The following is a 15,913-nucleotide window of genomic DNA, read 5'->3' on the forward strand; positions in this document are numbered from 1 at the left end:
CCATGGATGTGGAACCCACAGATAAGGAGGGCTAACTATACATATGCGTACACAAACACACACACACACACACACACACACACACACGGATAAATACCTAAGCATATGTAATTGAATACATTTTTACTACTATTATTCTGAACAAACTGTTATCTGTTAGATCAATTAAGAAAAAGAAAAGGAAGAGTTATTTCCCTTTACTTATTTCTTCTTCCATCTTTTCTTTTTTTTATGTATACCCAAGTTTCTGACCTATATTATTTTCCTTCTGATATGGTTTGGCTGTGTCCCCACCCAAATCTCAACTTGAATTTATCTCCCAGAATTCCCACATGTTGTGGGAGGGACCCAGGGGGAGGTAATTGAATCATGAGGCCCAGTCTTTCCCGTGCTATTCTCGTGATAGTGAATACGTCTCATGAGATCTGATGAGTTTATCAGGGGTTTCTGCTTTTGCCTCCTCATTTTCTCTTCCTGCTACCACGTTTAAGAAGTGCCTTTTGCCTCCTGCCATGATTCTGAGGCCTCCCCAGCCATGTGGAACTGTAAGTCCAATTAAACCTCTTTTCCTTTCCAGTCTCGGTTATGTCTTTATCAGCAGTGTGAAAACGGACTAATACACCTTCTTTCTGAAGAACTTCTTTTTATGTTGCTTGCAAGACAGGTCTACTGACAACAAATTCCCTCAATTTTGTTTGAAAGTCTTTATTTCTCCTTCACTTTGGAAGGATAATTTTATAGAGTATATGTGTAATTTTGGGCTGGTGAATATTTTTCTCTCAGTACTTTGACATTTCTCTATGCTGTCTTCTTGCTTGCATGCTATTTGAGAAACTGAATGTAATTCTTTTCTTTTTTTTTTTTTTTTTTTTTTTTTTGAGACAGAGTTTCGCTCTCGTCGCCCAGGCTGGAGTGCAATGGTGCGATCTCAGCTCACTGCCTCCCAGGTTCAAGTGATTCTCCTGCTTCAGCCTCCCAAGTAGCTGGGATTACAGGCAAGTGCCACCATGCCCAGCTAATTTTTATGTTTTTAGTAGAGATGGGGTTTCACCATGTTGGTCAGGCTGGTCTTGAACTCCTGACCTCAGATGATCCACCTGCCTTGGCCTCCCAAAGTGCTGGGATTGTAGGTGTGAGCCTATATAATAATAATATACGTGCCCAGCCTGTAACTCTTATCTATGTTCCTCAGTAGATAAAGTGTTTTTTCCCCTATCTGGCTTCTTTCAGCTTTTTGTCCTTATCTGTGATTTTCTGTAGTTTGAATATAAGATGCCTAGGTATAGATTTTTTGATATTGATCTTGGTGTTCTGTGAGCTTCCTGGATGTGTGGTTTGCTGTCTGACATCAGTTTGGAGAAATGCTCAGTCATTATTGTATCAAGTGTTCTGTTCCTTTCTCTCTTCTTCTACCATCCCCATTACACATATGAATGCCTTTTGCAGTTGTCCCACAGTTCTTGGATATTTTATTCTGTTTTTTTTTTTTTTTTTTCCTTCCCACTTTTTGTTCTCTTTGCTTTTCAGTTTTGGGGGTTTCTATTGAGGTATCATCAAGCACAGAGACTTTTTTCTTCAGCTCTGTCCAGTTTACTAATGAGCCCATCAAAGTTGTTCTTCACTTCTGTTTCTGTTGTTCTGTTGTTTTTGACCTCGAACTTTCCTTTCTGGTTCTTTCTTAGACTTTCCATCTCTCTGCTTGCTTGCTATCAACTTTGTCTATTAGAGCTCTTAGGATGTCCTCATAGTTGTTTTAAGTTCCTGTTGTGATAATTCCAACATCCCTGCCATGTCTGGAACTGGTGCTTGCTCTGTCTCTTCAAACTGTATTTTCTGCTTTCTAGTATGCCTTGTAATTTCTTCTTGCTCGTGCAGTGGTGTGATCTTGGCTCACTGCAACCTCTGCCTCCCAGGCTCAAGCAGTCCTCTCACCTCAGCCTCTGGAGTAGCTGGGACCACAGGTGCACACCACCATGCCTAGCTAATTTTTTGTATTTTTAGTAGAGATGAAGTTTCGCCATGTTGCCCACGCTGGTCTCCAACTCCTGAGTTCAAGTAATCTGCCTGCCTTGACCTCCCAAAGTGCTGGGATTAAAGGTGTGAGCCACAGTGCCTGGCCCGTTCATCTGTCTTTAGTGGTGTAGATAAGCTGAGCACCATTCAGCGGGGAATACATTCATGGATAAGAAATGGATTGGGGCACATTTGAAGTTTATTTGTAAAACACTTAAAACATTTTTAGCCACCAGAATTATAGATGTTTCCCAAAAAGGATGTTTACTGTTTTCTCTTTTTGGTCCTACCTGTAAGTTAGCAAGGGTATTTCTTAAAGGAACTTAACATTATATTAGTTTTATAAATGCCTAGAGTTTAAAATTAGCAACATCAAATGAATCTCAGAAAACATGTATGTTTTCCCAACCTATTTGCAATATTCAAGTTTATGATTGAATTTTTTGGTTTTATGTTTGATTTTTACCTCTAGGAAATTGAAAAGGAAGAAACTGATTTAGAAAATGCTAGAGCTGATGCATATACAGCCAGTTGTGAAGATGATTTTGAAGTATGTATAAAAGTTAAAACTTTCCTTAGCTTAAAAATCATTTATTCTTAAAAATCAGCTTATATATAATTGATGTCCTTTTTATTCTTTTTATTAATCCTAATACTCAATATCTGTCTAGGTTGATTTGGGTCAAGCTGTTGCCTGTAAAATGCTTGCTATACTTCTACCAATACTTACCAATATGATGTAATTAAATGATTTTGTAATTTAACTCATATTTAAGGGCAGTGCATAAAAAGGTGTGACATAGGTAGCTATAAAAATACATACACTTTCACATTCTCAGCACAAGTGTTTGCATGTGATGGTAGTTGATAGGTCTTTTGTATATGGTTCTGTATTGTGTGATTTATTTTTAGAGAAATAAAGGTAGCAGTTTATATAAATTTACCCTCAAAAACATTAAAATCAGGGAACTATAAATATCTTTCTTAGCTGTAATAAGGACGTTGCCTGTTTTAAGTCATAAAGTGTCATGTTTTGTTCAGTATGAGGGATAATAATGGAAAGTCAGTTTGTCTTAAAGGGTTCCAAAATATTATTATTGTTTGCAGGACTACGAAGATGACTTTGAGGTTTGTGATGGCGATGATGATGAAAGCAGTAATGAACCCGAGTCAAGAGGAAAGATGGAAGAACTTCCTCTAGCTCAAAAAAAGGAAATACAAGAAATTCAAAGAGCCATTAATGCAGAAAATGAAAGGATTGGCGAGTTGTCTTTGAAACTGTTTCAGAAGCGAGGTAGAACAGAATTTGAAAAGGAGCCCAGGACAGGTAAATCAGTGCTGCTAATGGTGTCCGTGCTCTTAGGGCTCTGTGTACTGAGCCCTCACAGATGCCATCACACACAGGCCTACTCTAATAAGGTGGGCAGAGCAGTCACATCTGCCACATGCTGGTGGTGCCATGCCCTTGCAGCTACCACACAGGAGGCCCCTGAAGATTTGAGCATGAGCACATCAAGAATTCTCTTACACAGAGAAGTTGCACATCACTTTCTGCTCAGCACCCAGGCTTTAGGTTAGCTGAGGGCGCCGTGGCCCCACTCAGTGAGCACTGACGGTCCTGTTCTCCAGAGGGAGCTGAGGATGCTGTGGCCCTCCTCAGTGGGCAGCCTGGCTCGTGTTTTCTTTGCAACCAGCGTTTTATCCATCTGTGAGCACATGCTCTTATTTTTCCTGATGATGTGCTCGTTGAATTTCCACAGAGGAATCATCATGGTTTTCCCTGGAGGCGTGGCAGTGTCCGCTGGTGAGTGCCTTCATGAGGCACGTGGGGACTGAGGGGTCGAGGTGCCTGTCAACTCTTGGGACACAGACTGAGCCGGACACAAAGCATGCTCTTGATTCATTCTTTTTTCCTACAAAGACCTTTTTAAATTAAATTTAGAAATATATTTTTTCTCCAAATTCTTGGCATCAGGATATAATGTTACTTGTGAGAGTAGGAATTAATGTTTCAAATTGCTTTAAAGGAAAAGTGTGACATTCTGATAAAACATGGGCACTGAGGGTAAAATAGGATAATAAAATATTATTTGATGACATACTAAATTATCTAGTAAAATATTCAGTAATTGATGCAGTTAATTATAGTTAGTAATTAATATGATGCACTAATACAAATGAAGGTTTTGCAGAATGATTCTTTGTCTCACATTTTGTGCCTGCTACAGAGGTGACAGAACTCAGCTGGGCAGTGCTGATAGAGCGTTCTTTAAACTTATAGCTAAAGGGCATCTGTCCTGGTAGAGGTAAGGATCTGCCCCTTCTTCAGCCCTATTGCCTGGCTGAGGCTCAGGGACTGTTTCCCTCGGTTCTCTGTGGAGTAGCGCTGCACACAGGGAGGGTCTTTGTGCCACCAGCACACAGGATTTCCTGACAGCATTGAAGCTCGTCTGCTCTGGAGTTGCTGAGAAGTGAGCAGGATTTTATTCTTTATTTTATTTTATTATACTTTCAGTTTTAGGGTACATGTGCACAATGTGCAGTTTTGTTACATATGTATACGTGTTGATGTGCTGCACCCATTAACTCATCTTTTAGCATTAGTTACATCTCCTAATGCTATCCCTCCCCCCTCCCCCCACCCCACAACAGTCCCCGGAGTGTGATGTTCCCCTTCCTGTGTCCATGTGTTCTCATTGTTCAATTCCCACCTATGAGTTAGAACATGCAGTGTTTGGTTTTTTGTCCTTGCGATAGTTTGCTGAGAATGATGGTTTCCAGTTTCATCCATGTCCCTACGAAGGACATGAACTCATCATGTTTTATGGCTGCATAGTATTCCATGGTGTATGTGTGCCATTTTCTTAATCCAGTCTATCATTGTTGGACATTTAGGTTGGTACCAAGTCTTTGCTATTGTGAATAGTGCTGCTATAAACATACATGTGCATGTGTCTTTATAGCAGCATGATTTATAATCCTTTGGGTATATACCCAGTAATGGGATGGCTGGGTCAAATGGTATTTCTAGTTCGAGATCCCTGAGGAATCGCCACACTGACTTCCACAATGGTTGAACTAGTTTAGTCCCACCAACAGTGTAAAAGTGTTCCTGTTTCTCCACATCCTCTCCAGCACCTGTTGTTTCCTGACTTTTTAATGATGGCCATTCTAACTGGTGTGAGATGGTATCTCATTGTGGTTTTGATTTGCATTTCTCTGATGGCCAGTGATGATGAGCATTTTTTCATGTGTTTTTTGGCTGCATAAATGTCTTCTTTTGAGAAGTGTCTGTTCATATCCTTCACCCGCTTTTTGATGGGGTTGTTTTTTTCTTGTAAATTTGTTTGAGTTCATTGTAGATTCTGGATATTAGCCCTTTGTCAGATGAGTAGGTTGCAAAAATTTTCTCCCATTTTGTAAGTTGCCTGTTCACTCTGATGGTAGTTTCTTTTGCTGTGCAGAAGCTCTTTAGTTTAATTAGATCCCATTTGTCAATTTTGGCTTTTGTTGCCATTGCTTTTGGTGTTTTAGACATGAAGTCCTTGCCCATGCCTATGTCCTGAATGGTATTGCCTAGGTTTTCTTCTAGGGTTTTTATGGTTTTAGGTCTAACATGTAAGTCTTTAATCCATCTTGAATTAATTTTTGTATAAGGTGTAAGGCAGGGATCCAGTTTCAGCTTTCTACATATGGCTAGCCAGTTTTCCCAGCACCATTTATTAAATAGGGAATCCTTTCCCCATTGCTTGTTTTTGTCAGATTTGTCAAAGATCAGATGGTTGTAGATATGTGGCATTATTTCTGAGGGCTCTGTTCTGTTCCATTGATCTATATCTCTGTTATGGTACCAGTACCATGCTGTTTTGGTTACTGTAGCCTTGTAATATAGTTTGAAGTCAGGTAGTGTGATGCCTCCAGCTTTGTTCTTTTGGCTTAGGATTGACTTGGCGATGCGGGCTCTTTTTTGGTTCCATATGAACTTTAAAGTAGTTTTTTCCAATTCTGTGAAGAAAGTCATTGGTAGCTTGATGGGGATGGCATTGAATCAGTAAATTACCTTGGGCAGTATGGCCATTTTCACAGTATTGATTCTTCCCACCCATGAGCATGGAATGTTCTTCCATTTGTTTGTATCCTCTTTTATTTCATTGAGCAGTGGTTTGTAGTTCTCCTTGAAGAGGTCCTTCACATCCCTTGTAAGTTGGATTCCTAGGTATTTTATTCTCTTTGAAGCAATTGTGAGTGGGAGTTCACTCATGATTTGGCTCTCTGTTTGTCTGTTATTGGTGTGTAAGAATGCTTGTGATTTTGTACATTGATTTTGTATCCTGAGACTTTGCTGAAGTTGCTAATCAGCTTAAGGAGATTTTGGGCTGAGACGATGGGGTTTTCTAGATATACAATCATGTCATCTGCAAACAGGGACAATTTGACTTCCTCTTTTCCTAATTGAATACCCTTTATTTCCTTCTCCTGCCTAATTGCCCTGGCCAGAACTTCCAACACTATGTTGAATAGGAGTGGTGAGAGAGGGCATCCCTGTCTTGTGCCAGTTTTCAAAAGGAATGCTTCCAGTTTTTGCCCATTCAGTATGATATTGGCTGTGGGTTTGTCATAGATAGCTCTTACTATTTTGAGATATGTCCCATCAATACCTAATTTATTGAGAGTTTTTAGCATGAAGCATTGTTGAATCTTGTCAAAGGCCTTTTCTGCATCTGTTGAGATAATCATGTGGTTTTTGTCTTTGGTTCTGTTTATATGCTGGATTACGTTTATTGATTTTCATATGTTGAAGCAGCCTTGCATCCCAGGGATGAAGCCCACTTGATCATGGTGGATAAGCTTTTTGATGTGCTGCTGGATTCAGTTTGCCAGTATTTTATTGAGGATTTTTGTATCACTGTTCATCAAGGATATTGGTCTAAAATTCTCTTTTTTGGTTGTGTCTCTGCCAGGCTTTGGTATCAGGATGATGCTGGCCTCATAAAATGAGTTAGGGAGGATTCCCTCTTTTTCTATTCATTGGAATAGTTTCAGAAGGAACGTTACCAGCTCCTCCTTTTACCTCTGGTAGAATTCGGCTGTGACTCCATCTGGTCCTGGACTTTTTTTGGTTGGGAAGCTATTGATTATTGCCACAATTTCAGAGCCTGTTATTGGTCTATTCAGAGATTCAACTTCTTCCTGGTTTAGTCTTGGGAGGGTGTATGTGTCGAGGAATTGATCCATTTCTTCTAGATTTTCTAGTTTATTTGCGTACAGGTGTTTGTAGTATTCTCTGATGGTAGTTTGTATTTCTGTGGGATCGGTGGTGATATCCCCTTTATCATTTTTTATTGCATCTATTTGATTCTTCTCTCTTTTCTTCTTTATTAGTCTTGCTAGCGGTCTATCGATTTTGTTGATCTTTTCAAAAAACCAGCTCCTGGATTCATAAATTTTTTGAAGGGTTTTTTGTGTCTCTATTTCCTTCAGTTCTGCTCTGATTTTAGTTATTTCTTCCCTTCTGCTAGCTTTTGAATGTGTTTGCTCTTGCTTTTCTAGTTCTTTTAATTGTGATGTTATGGTGTCAATTTTGGATCTTTCCTGCTTTCTCTTGTGGGCATTTAGTGCTATAAATTTCCCTCTACACACTGCTTTGAACGTGTCCCAGAGATTCTGGTATGTTGTGTCTTTGTTCTCATTGGTTTCCAAGAACATCTTTATTTCTGCCTTCATTTCATTATGTACCCAGTAGTCATTCAGGAGCAGGTTGTTCAGTTTCCATGTAGTTGAGTGGTTTTGAGTGAGTTTCTTAATCCTGAGTTCTAGTTTGATTGCACTGTGGTCTGAGAGACAGTTTGTTATAATTTCTGTTCTTTTACATTTGCTGAGGAGTGCTTTACTTCCAACCATGTGGTCAATTTTGGAATAGGTGTGGTGTGGTGCTGAAAAAAATGTATATTCTGTTGATTTGGGGTGGAGAGTTCTGTAGATGTCTATTAGGTCCGCTTGGTGCAAAGCTAGTTCAATTCCTGGGTATTCTTGTTAACTTTCTGTCTCGTTGATCTGTCTAATGTTGACAGTGGGGTGTTAAAGTCTCCCTTTATTATTGTGTGGGAGTCTAAGTCTCTTTGTAGGTCACTAAGGACTTGCTTTATGAATCTGGGTGCTCCTGTATTGGGTGCATATATATTTAGGATAGTTAGCTCTTCTTGTTGAATTGATCCCTTTACCATTATGTAATGGCCTTCTTTGTCTCTTTTGACCTTTGTTGGTTTAAATTCTGTTTTATCAGAGACTAGGATTGCAACCCCTGCCTTTGTTTGTTTTCCATTTGCTTGGTAGATCTTCCTCCATCCCTTTATTTTGAGCCTATGTGTGCCTCTGCACATGAGATGGGTTTCTTGAATATAGCACACTGATGGGTCTTGACTCTTTATCCAATTTGCCAGTCTGTGTCTTTTAATTGGAGCATTTAGCCCATTTACATTTAAAGTTAATATTGTTACGTGTGAATTTGGTCCTGTCATTATGATGTTAGCTGGTTATTTTGCTCAGTAGTTGATGCAGTTTCTTCCAAGCCTTGATGGTCTTTACATTTTGGCATGTTTTTGCACCGGTTGTTCCTTTCCATGTTTAGTGCTTCCTTCAGGAGCTCTTGTAGGGCAGGCCTGGTGGTGACAAAATCTCTCAGCATTTGCTTGTCTGTATTTTATTTCTCCACTTATGAAGCTTAGTTTGGCTGGATATGAAATTCTGGATTGAAAATTCTTTTCTTTAAGAATGTTGAATATCGGTCCCCACTCTCTTCTGGCTTGTAGAGTTTCTGCTGAGAGATCTGCTGTTAGTCTGATGGGCTTCCCTTTGTGGGTAACGCGACCTTTCTCTCTGGCTGCCCTTAACATTTTTTCCTTCATTTGGTGAATCTGACAATTATGTGTCCTGGGGTTGCTTTTCTCGAGGAGTATCTTTGTGGCGTTCTCTGTATTTCCTGAATCTGAATGTTGGCATGCCTTGCTAGGTTGGGGAAGTTCTCCTGGATAATATCCTGCAGAGTGTTTTCCATCTTGGTTGCATTCTCCCCGTCACTTTCACGTACACCAATAAGACGTAGATTTGGTATTTTCACATAGTCCCATATTTCTTGGAGGCTTTGTTCATTTCTTTTTATTCTTTTTTCTCCAAAGTTCCCTTCTCGCTTCATTTCATTCATTTCGTCTTCCATCACTGATACCCTTTCTTCCAGTTGATCACATTGACTCCTGAGGCTTCTGCATTCTTCACTTAGTTCTCGAGGCTTGGCTTTCAGCTCCATCAGCTCCTTTAAGGACTTCTCTGCATTGGTTATTCTAGTCATCCATTCGTCTAATTTTTTTTCACAATTTTTAACTTCTTTGCCATTGGTTTGAATTTCCTCCTGTAGCTCGGAGTAGTTTGATCATCTGAAGCCTTCTTCTCTCAACTCGTCAAAGTCATTCTCCGTCCAGCTTTGTTCCGTTGCTGGTGAGGAGCTGCGTTCCTTTGGAGGAGGAGAGGTGCTCTGCTTTTTAGAGTTTCCAGTTTTTCTGCTCTGTTTTCTCCCCATCTTTGTGGTTTTATCTACTTTTGGTCTTTGATGATGGTGACGTACAGAAGGGTTTTTGGTGTAGATGTCCTTTCTGTTTGTTAGTTTTCCTTCTAACAGACAGGACCCTCAGCTGCAGGTCTGTTGGAGTTTGCTAGGGGTCCACTCCAGACCCTGTTTGCCTGGGTATCAGCAGCAGTGGCTGCAGAACTGCAGTGGCTGCAGAACAGCGGTGGCTGCAGAACAGCGGATCTTGGTGAACTGCACATGCTGCTGCGTGATCGTTCCTCTGGAAGTTTTGTCTCAGAGGAGTACCCGGCCATGTGAGGTGTCAGTCTGCCCCTACTTGGGGGGTGCCTCCCAGTTAGGCTGCTCGGGGGTCAGGGACCCACTTGAGGGGAGGCAGTCTGCCCATTCTCAGATTTCCAGCTGCATGCTGGGAGAACCACTGCTCTCTTCAAAGCTGTCAGACAGGGACATTTAAGTCTGCAGCAGTTACTGCTGTCTTTTTGTTTGTCTGTGCCCTGTCCCTAGAGGTGGAGCCTACAGAGGCAGGCAGGCAGGCCTCCTTGAGCTGTGGTGGGCTCCACCCAGTTCGAGCTTCCAGGCTGCTTTGTTTACCTAATCAAGCCTGGGCAATGGCAGGCGCCCCTCCCCCAGCCTCGCTGCTGCCTTGCAGTTTGATCTCAGACTGCTGTGCTAGCAATCAGCGAGACTCTGTGGGCGTAGGACCCTCCGAGCCAGGTGCAGGATATAATCTCCTGGTGTGCAGTATTAGGGTGGGAGTGACCCGATTTTCCAGGTGCCGCCTGTCACCCCTTTCTTTGACTAGGAAAGGGAATTCCCTGACCCCTTGTGCTTCCTGAGTGAGGCAATGCCTCACCCTGCTTCAGCTTGCGCACGGTGCGCTGCACCCACTGTCTGGCACTCCCTAGTGAGATGAACCGGGTACCTCAGATGGAAATGCAGAAATCACCCATCTTCTGTGTCGCTCACTCTGGGAGCTGTAGACCAGAGCTGTTCCTATTCGGCCATCTTGGCTCCACCCAGGATTTTATTCTTAACGTTACTGGTTTTCTTAGCAGATCTTTGAATAACCTTTTTTGTTACTCATTTTCTACATTTATGCCTAGTGTTATATCTTTATTAGCCTGATTTACAAGATTAGAATTTACAACTCAATATAAGAGATTATTTTTGGCATATTTCTTATTTGAAGGAGTTATTCACTGTCATATACATTGCTCCAGGTAAAGCTGGAGCTGCTTTCTTGGCCCTGTTTAATGTTGAGCTGGCACAGCGTTGACATCGTGGTCTGTTGAAGCAGGAATCATGGAGCCGTGCTGACTCCGAGGTTTCAGATAACTGACTAGCTGTGTGATCTTGTGCAGTTACTTAACCTCTCTGTGCCTCATTTTCCTTAACTGTGAAATGAGTGTCGGACTTTCTTTAGGGTTGTTGTGAAGATTAATTAAACAAGCTAAACATGGAAGGTGCTTAAAGGAGTGCCAGGCACGTTCTGAGTGCTAAGCACCATCAAGTAGCCGGTTTGTTTTCTGTGTCCTCCTTGGCTATACTCTGCCACACCCTGTGGTGCTTGAACTACTTGGTTATAAACTGCACACCTTATCCTTCTTTAGGGCAGTAGGAAACCGTTTGGTAAATAACTTCTTCCCGTGCACTAAAGTTGCACCATGGTGTTTGAAAGCCTTTGTACACTTCCAAAAGGTAAGTGGTCCACTTGGTCAGTGAAGGAGTCTTTGCTGAGTGCCGACGCCTCGCACAGAGGTGTGCGCTCTGCTCCGGGGATGTCTTTATTCAAGGCTTAATTCTGTAACTTTAAGTGTTTTCTCATTTTTAAAAACAGTTACATCTTAGAATGTCTGTGTGGTGCTTTGTAATTGTTCATAAACATGGCCTGCTGTGGTCCTTAACACAGTCCTGTACGGCAGATGTCCGAAAATAAGGGAACTGAGATGCAGAGATCAAGTAACCTCCCATAGTCATGAAGCACGTAGCAGGCAGTGCTGGGACCTGAGCTCAGGCCCCTGACCCAGACAGGCATCCTCCAGAGCACACCCTCTGCATTGCGGGCCTTAAAGCTTTGTTGTGAAGATCAGATGAGATAATGTGTGGGAAAGGGCTATGAGTTTCATAAAACTGTAAGACGGGAGGGCAAGTGCAAACCGATATCCAAAAGGAATGAAAAGACAATAGGATGCAGTAGAAATAAATATACAAACAAATAAATGTGCAGGTAAGTATGTACAGGAAGCCATCGAAATCCCTAGGGGGAAAGAGGTGGATTGAGGAATGACTTGTGTCCATTACAAAGGACTGTGGATGGAGTTGTTTGTTCTTGTCTTTTTCTTTTTCTTTCTTTTTTTTTTTTTTTTTGAGACAGAATCTCACTCGTCTCCCATGCTGGAGTCAAGTGGCATGATCTCAGCTCACTGCAACCTCTATTTCCTGGATTCAAGCGATTCTTCTGCTTCAGCCTCCCGAGTAGCTGGGACTAGGCTAATTTTTGTATTTTTAGTAGAGATGGGGTTTTGCCATGTTGGCCAGGCTGGTCTGGAACTCCAGCCCTTAAGTGATCCGCCTGCCTTGGCCTCCCAAAGGGCTGGGATAACAGGCATGAGCCATCGTACCTGGCCAAGTTGTTCTTTCTTATATAATATGAACCTTTTCCATCAGCTTGACAATTTGATAATCTAATCGCGTCTTCAGAAATTTTAGAAATTCTTCTGAGGAAGCTCATGCCTGCATTCTCTTTTGTTTCATGCCCTTTGACATATTAAGTAATTGATTCAATATTAATTTGCACTTGTTTCTGTTTTTTAGCAATTTTGTATGTCCTTGTTCCACTTCCCTTACTAAAGGATAATCTTTGGTTTTTTTGCAGAATGGGCGGGGTGGGGGCCTACAACTGCATCTTGTGTGCATTCTTAAGTATTTCTCAAACTCTTTAATAGTGTGAGTGGCACATACAATAGATGATCAGTAAATTTTGCTTCGTTGCCTGAAAATTTTAGATGAAATAAGCAAGAGAGGTCTCTTAAATGCTTATGGAAGATGTTTGTCATTAGTTGAAGGGTTTATTGACTATAATTGTTATGTATGCCTATAATTGTTTTACTCCGGATATTTTTTTGCTTGGAAGACATATTTCAGTGTCGCAAAAATAGTGTTTTTCTCCCTCATACAGATGCAAACAGTTCCTCTTCCAGAGCCTCCGTTTGTGGAATTTTTGTGGATTTTGCCTCAGCTTCACACCGTCAAAAGAGTCGGACTCAGGCCCTTAAGCAAAAGTAGGTGTATTGGGAAAGCAGCCAAAGGTGTTCAGGGTTTTAGCTTACTTTTCTTTCACATACTTTTAAAAAATCGAGTTTTAGCCGGGCGCGGTGGCTCACGCTTGTAATCCCAGCACTTTGGGAGGCCGAGGCGGGCAGATCCCGAGGTCAGGAGATCGAGACCATGGTGAAACCCCATCTCTACTAAAAATACAAAAAATTAGCTGGGCATGGTGGCGGGCGCCTGTAGTCCCAGCTACTCGGAGAGGCTGAGGCAGGAGAATGGCGTGAACCCGGGAGGCGGAGCTTGCAGTGAGCTGAGATCACGCCACTGCACTCCAGCCTGGGCGACAGAGCAAGACTCCATCTCAAAAAAAAAAAAAAATTGAGTTTTAAATTGCATTTTTACTACTGTTTTTTTGGGGTATATGACTTAATTTGTACTACACTTTTGTGTTGAGCTCTTGTGTTAGTAGAGCAGGTGTGTGAGCTGCTACGTACCATGTGCTGATGTTGGATGTTTGTCCTTACATGTCTGGCGCACAGTTGGAGCTACCCTGGGAGTAAATTGAGAAATCTGTAAAATTTAGAAATCTATAAAAGATAGATTTTCAAGTCAAGGGTCTATTGTACTAAGCCCAGATATGACTGAGGAGTAAATGAAAAAAAAAAAAATATATATATATTTTGAGACAGAGTTTCACTTTTGTTGCCCAGGCTGGAGTGCAATGGCGCGATCTTGGCTCACTGCAACCTCCGCCTCCCGGGTTCAAGCGATTCTCCTGCCTCAGCCTCCTGAGTAGCTGGGATTACAGGTGCCCGTCACCATGCCTGGCTAATTTTATATTTTTAGTAGAGACAGGGTTTCTCCATGTTAGGCTGGTTTCGAACTCCCGACCTCAGGTGATCCGCCTGCCTTGGCCTCCCAAAGTGCTGGGATTACAGGCATGAGCCACCATGCCTGGCCAAAAAATAAAGATTTTTAAAAGTGGGTTTAAAATCTCTTATCACCTAGCTCAGTATATGGCCTTCTTTAGTCAGTACTCAATAAATATTTACTAAATGAAGAAATCAATCATTAATAATAAAAGTGGCTAGGCACGGTGGTATATGCCTATTAATCCCAGCACTTTGAGCACAGGAGTTTAAGAGCCTGAGCAAGGAGGAGTTCAAGGGCCTGGGCAGCGTAGTGAGATGCACCTGTGGTCCCAGCTCCTGGGGGTCGCTTAAGTGGGAGATGGCTTGAGCCTCAGAGGTAGAGGCTGCGCTGAGCTGTGACTGCACCATTGCACTCCAGCCTTGAGACTGCACTGAGCCGTGGCTGCACTGTTGCACTCCAGCCTGGGTGGCAGAGCAAGACCCTGTCTCAAAAAAGAAAAAAAAAAACATACTAATAAAGGTGACAGTTTTCACAGCAGTTTTGCTGCCCTTATATTTTGGTTCTCCTGTGGAGGTAGCAAAACTAGTTTCTGGCCCCATGGCTGTTTTATTTTGTTTTGTTTTGTTTTTTTAACCTGATTCAAGTTCTCAGAAAACTACATATGGTTTAATGCAATTTTTATAAACTCAGAAATAAAGCTACACAGTATGTTGTTTAGACTCATATAAATATGAGATAAAATTATATTTTGAAAAACAAGAAAATGATAACCACAAAATTCAGTCTAGTGATTGTTGTGGGCAGTGGGGGATCTTGGAATGTGTCAGAGAGGAGCCACTAAGTAGATACAGGTCATTGGTTGCCTTCCCTCCCTTTCCCTTTCCCTTCCCTTTTCTTTCTTTTACGTCTTCTGCTTTTGAGACAGGATCTCACTCTGGCACCCAGGCTGGGATGCAGTGGCATGATCTTGGTTCACTGCAGCCTTAACCTTCTGGGCTCAGGTGACCCTCCACCTCAGCCTCCTGAGTAGCTGGGATTACAGGTGTGCACCACCACACCCAGCTAATTTTTATATTTTTTTATGTAGAGGCAGGGTCTTGCCATGTTGCCCAGGCTGGTCTTGAACTTCTGGACTCAAGCAATCCACCCACCTCAGCCTCCCAAAGTATTGGGATTACAGGTGTGAGCCACCACGCCCGACTGGTAATCTAGTAATTGGTGGTTTTCTAGTTAGGTCCTAGGATGTTAACTAGATTGATATATAATGTACAAGTAGATTATATGGATTATTTTGGATCAAAAATTATATTAAATATTTTAAAAGAAAAATTTAAGAAATGAAAGGCTGAAACATAAAGGGATTGATGATAAATAAAAGTAAAAAAGTTTTTGAGGAAAATGTAGGAGTCCACACTTTATACGAGTGTGGGTGAGTTCTGGCATTTGTGTGTTGTAAGGAAATACAGAGAAGAAAAATAGTATAGAGGCACTTTTACTAGTAGATATACATTTAGTAAATCAACTTGAAATTTGAGGGAAAATAGATACCTGCTTCACAGTATACCCAAGATAAATTCCAAATGGATTTAAAAAAAATGAAAAAAGAGCACAGATAGTGTAAATGGTTATTTCAGTGATAAGAAAGGACTTTCTAAGAATAAAAAGAATAAAAATTAAAAAATAAAAATTACTGGACTGTACCTCAAAAATTAAATTTCTGTAAGGTAATATTGTCCATAAATTTGACAAAATTTAAAGGTAATTGACCAATTGGGAAAATATATTTGTAAAATATATGATAGAGACTTATTATCCCTAATGCATAAAATGTTTTTATAATTTAATAAGCAAAGTTAAATAACCCTAGTTAAAAGTGGGCATAGATCATATAAGACTCGAGATCGAGTCAGGAAAACAATAATTTGGGTATTAAACAGAAGGATGTGACACAGGGAGTGAATTCCATAGGTGCTGGAAGAGCTGAGCTGAGCGGCAGCAGGGCCCAGGAGCAGCTCAGAGATTGGCCGCAGCAGGAGCCACCCCTTCCCCTGAGCCGGAGAGGCTGGGCAGTCAGGAGCCGGAGCCATGGCCGGCCTGCTGGGGCCACAGGAAAAACCTGTCAGTGGCTCAAGGTAGAGAGGTAGAAAAGTAATGTGTTTGCTTATTTGCTCTTAC

General features: G+C 41.4%; 1 protein-coding gene across 2 annotated transcripts in view; it reads left to right on the forward strand.

The window, feature by feature from the left end:
- Nucleotides 1-2,485: 2,485 nt before the first annotated feature.
- DYNC2I1 (dynein 2 intermediate chain 1) overlaps nucleotides 2,486-15,913 on the forward strand; it is a 55,739-nt gene continuing 42,311 nt past the window's right edge. Inside the window, exons 1-3 of one of the 2 annotated variants that reach the window (XM_058428663.1) lie at nucleotides 2,486-2,563; nucleotides 3,121-3,340; nucleotides 12,774-12,876. In XM_058428663.1, coding sequence (XP_058284646.1) covers nucleotides 3,196-3,340; nucleotides 12,774-12,876 — 248 coding nt within the window. In that variant the 5' untranslated portion in view covers nucleotides 2,486-2,563; nucleotides 3,121-3,195. The remainder of the gene's footprint in view (nucleotides 2,564-3,120; nucleotides 3,341-12,773; nucleotides 12,877-15,913) is intronic. The other variant, XM_032753257.2, reaches the window with a different exon arrangement.

This window comes from Hylobates moloch, unplaced genomic scaffold (genome assembly GCF_009828535.3).
Source record: "Hylobates moloch isolate HMO894 unplaced genomic scaffold, HMol_V3 SCAFFOLD_1, whole genome shotgun sequence".
In the NCBI taxonomy this organism is placed as follows: domain Eukaryota; kingdom Metazoa; phylum Chordata; class Mammalia; order Primates; family Hylobatidae; genus Hylobates; species Hylobates moloch.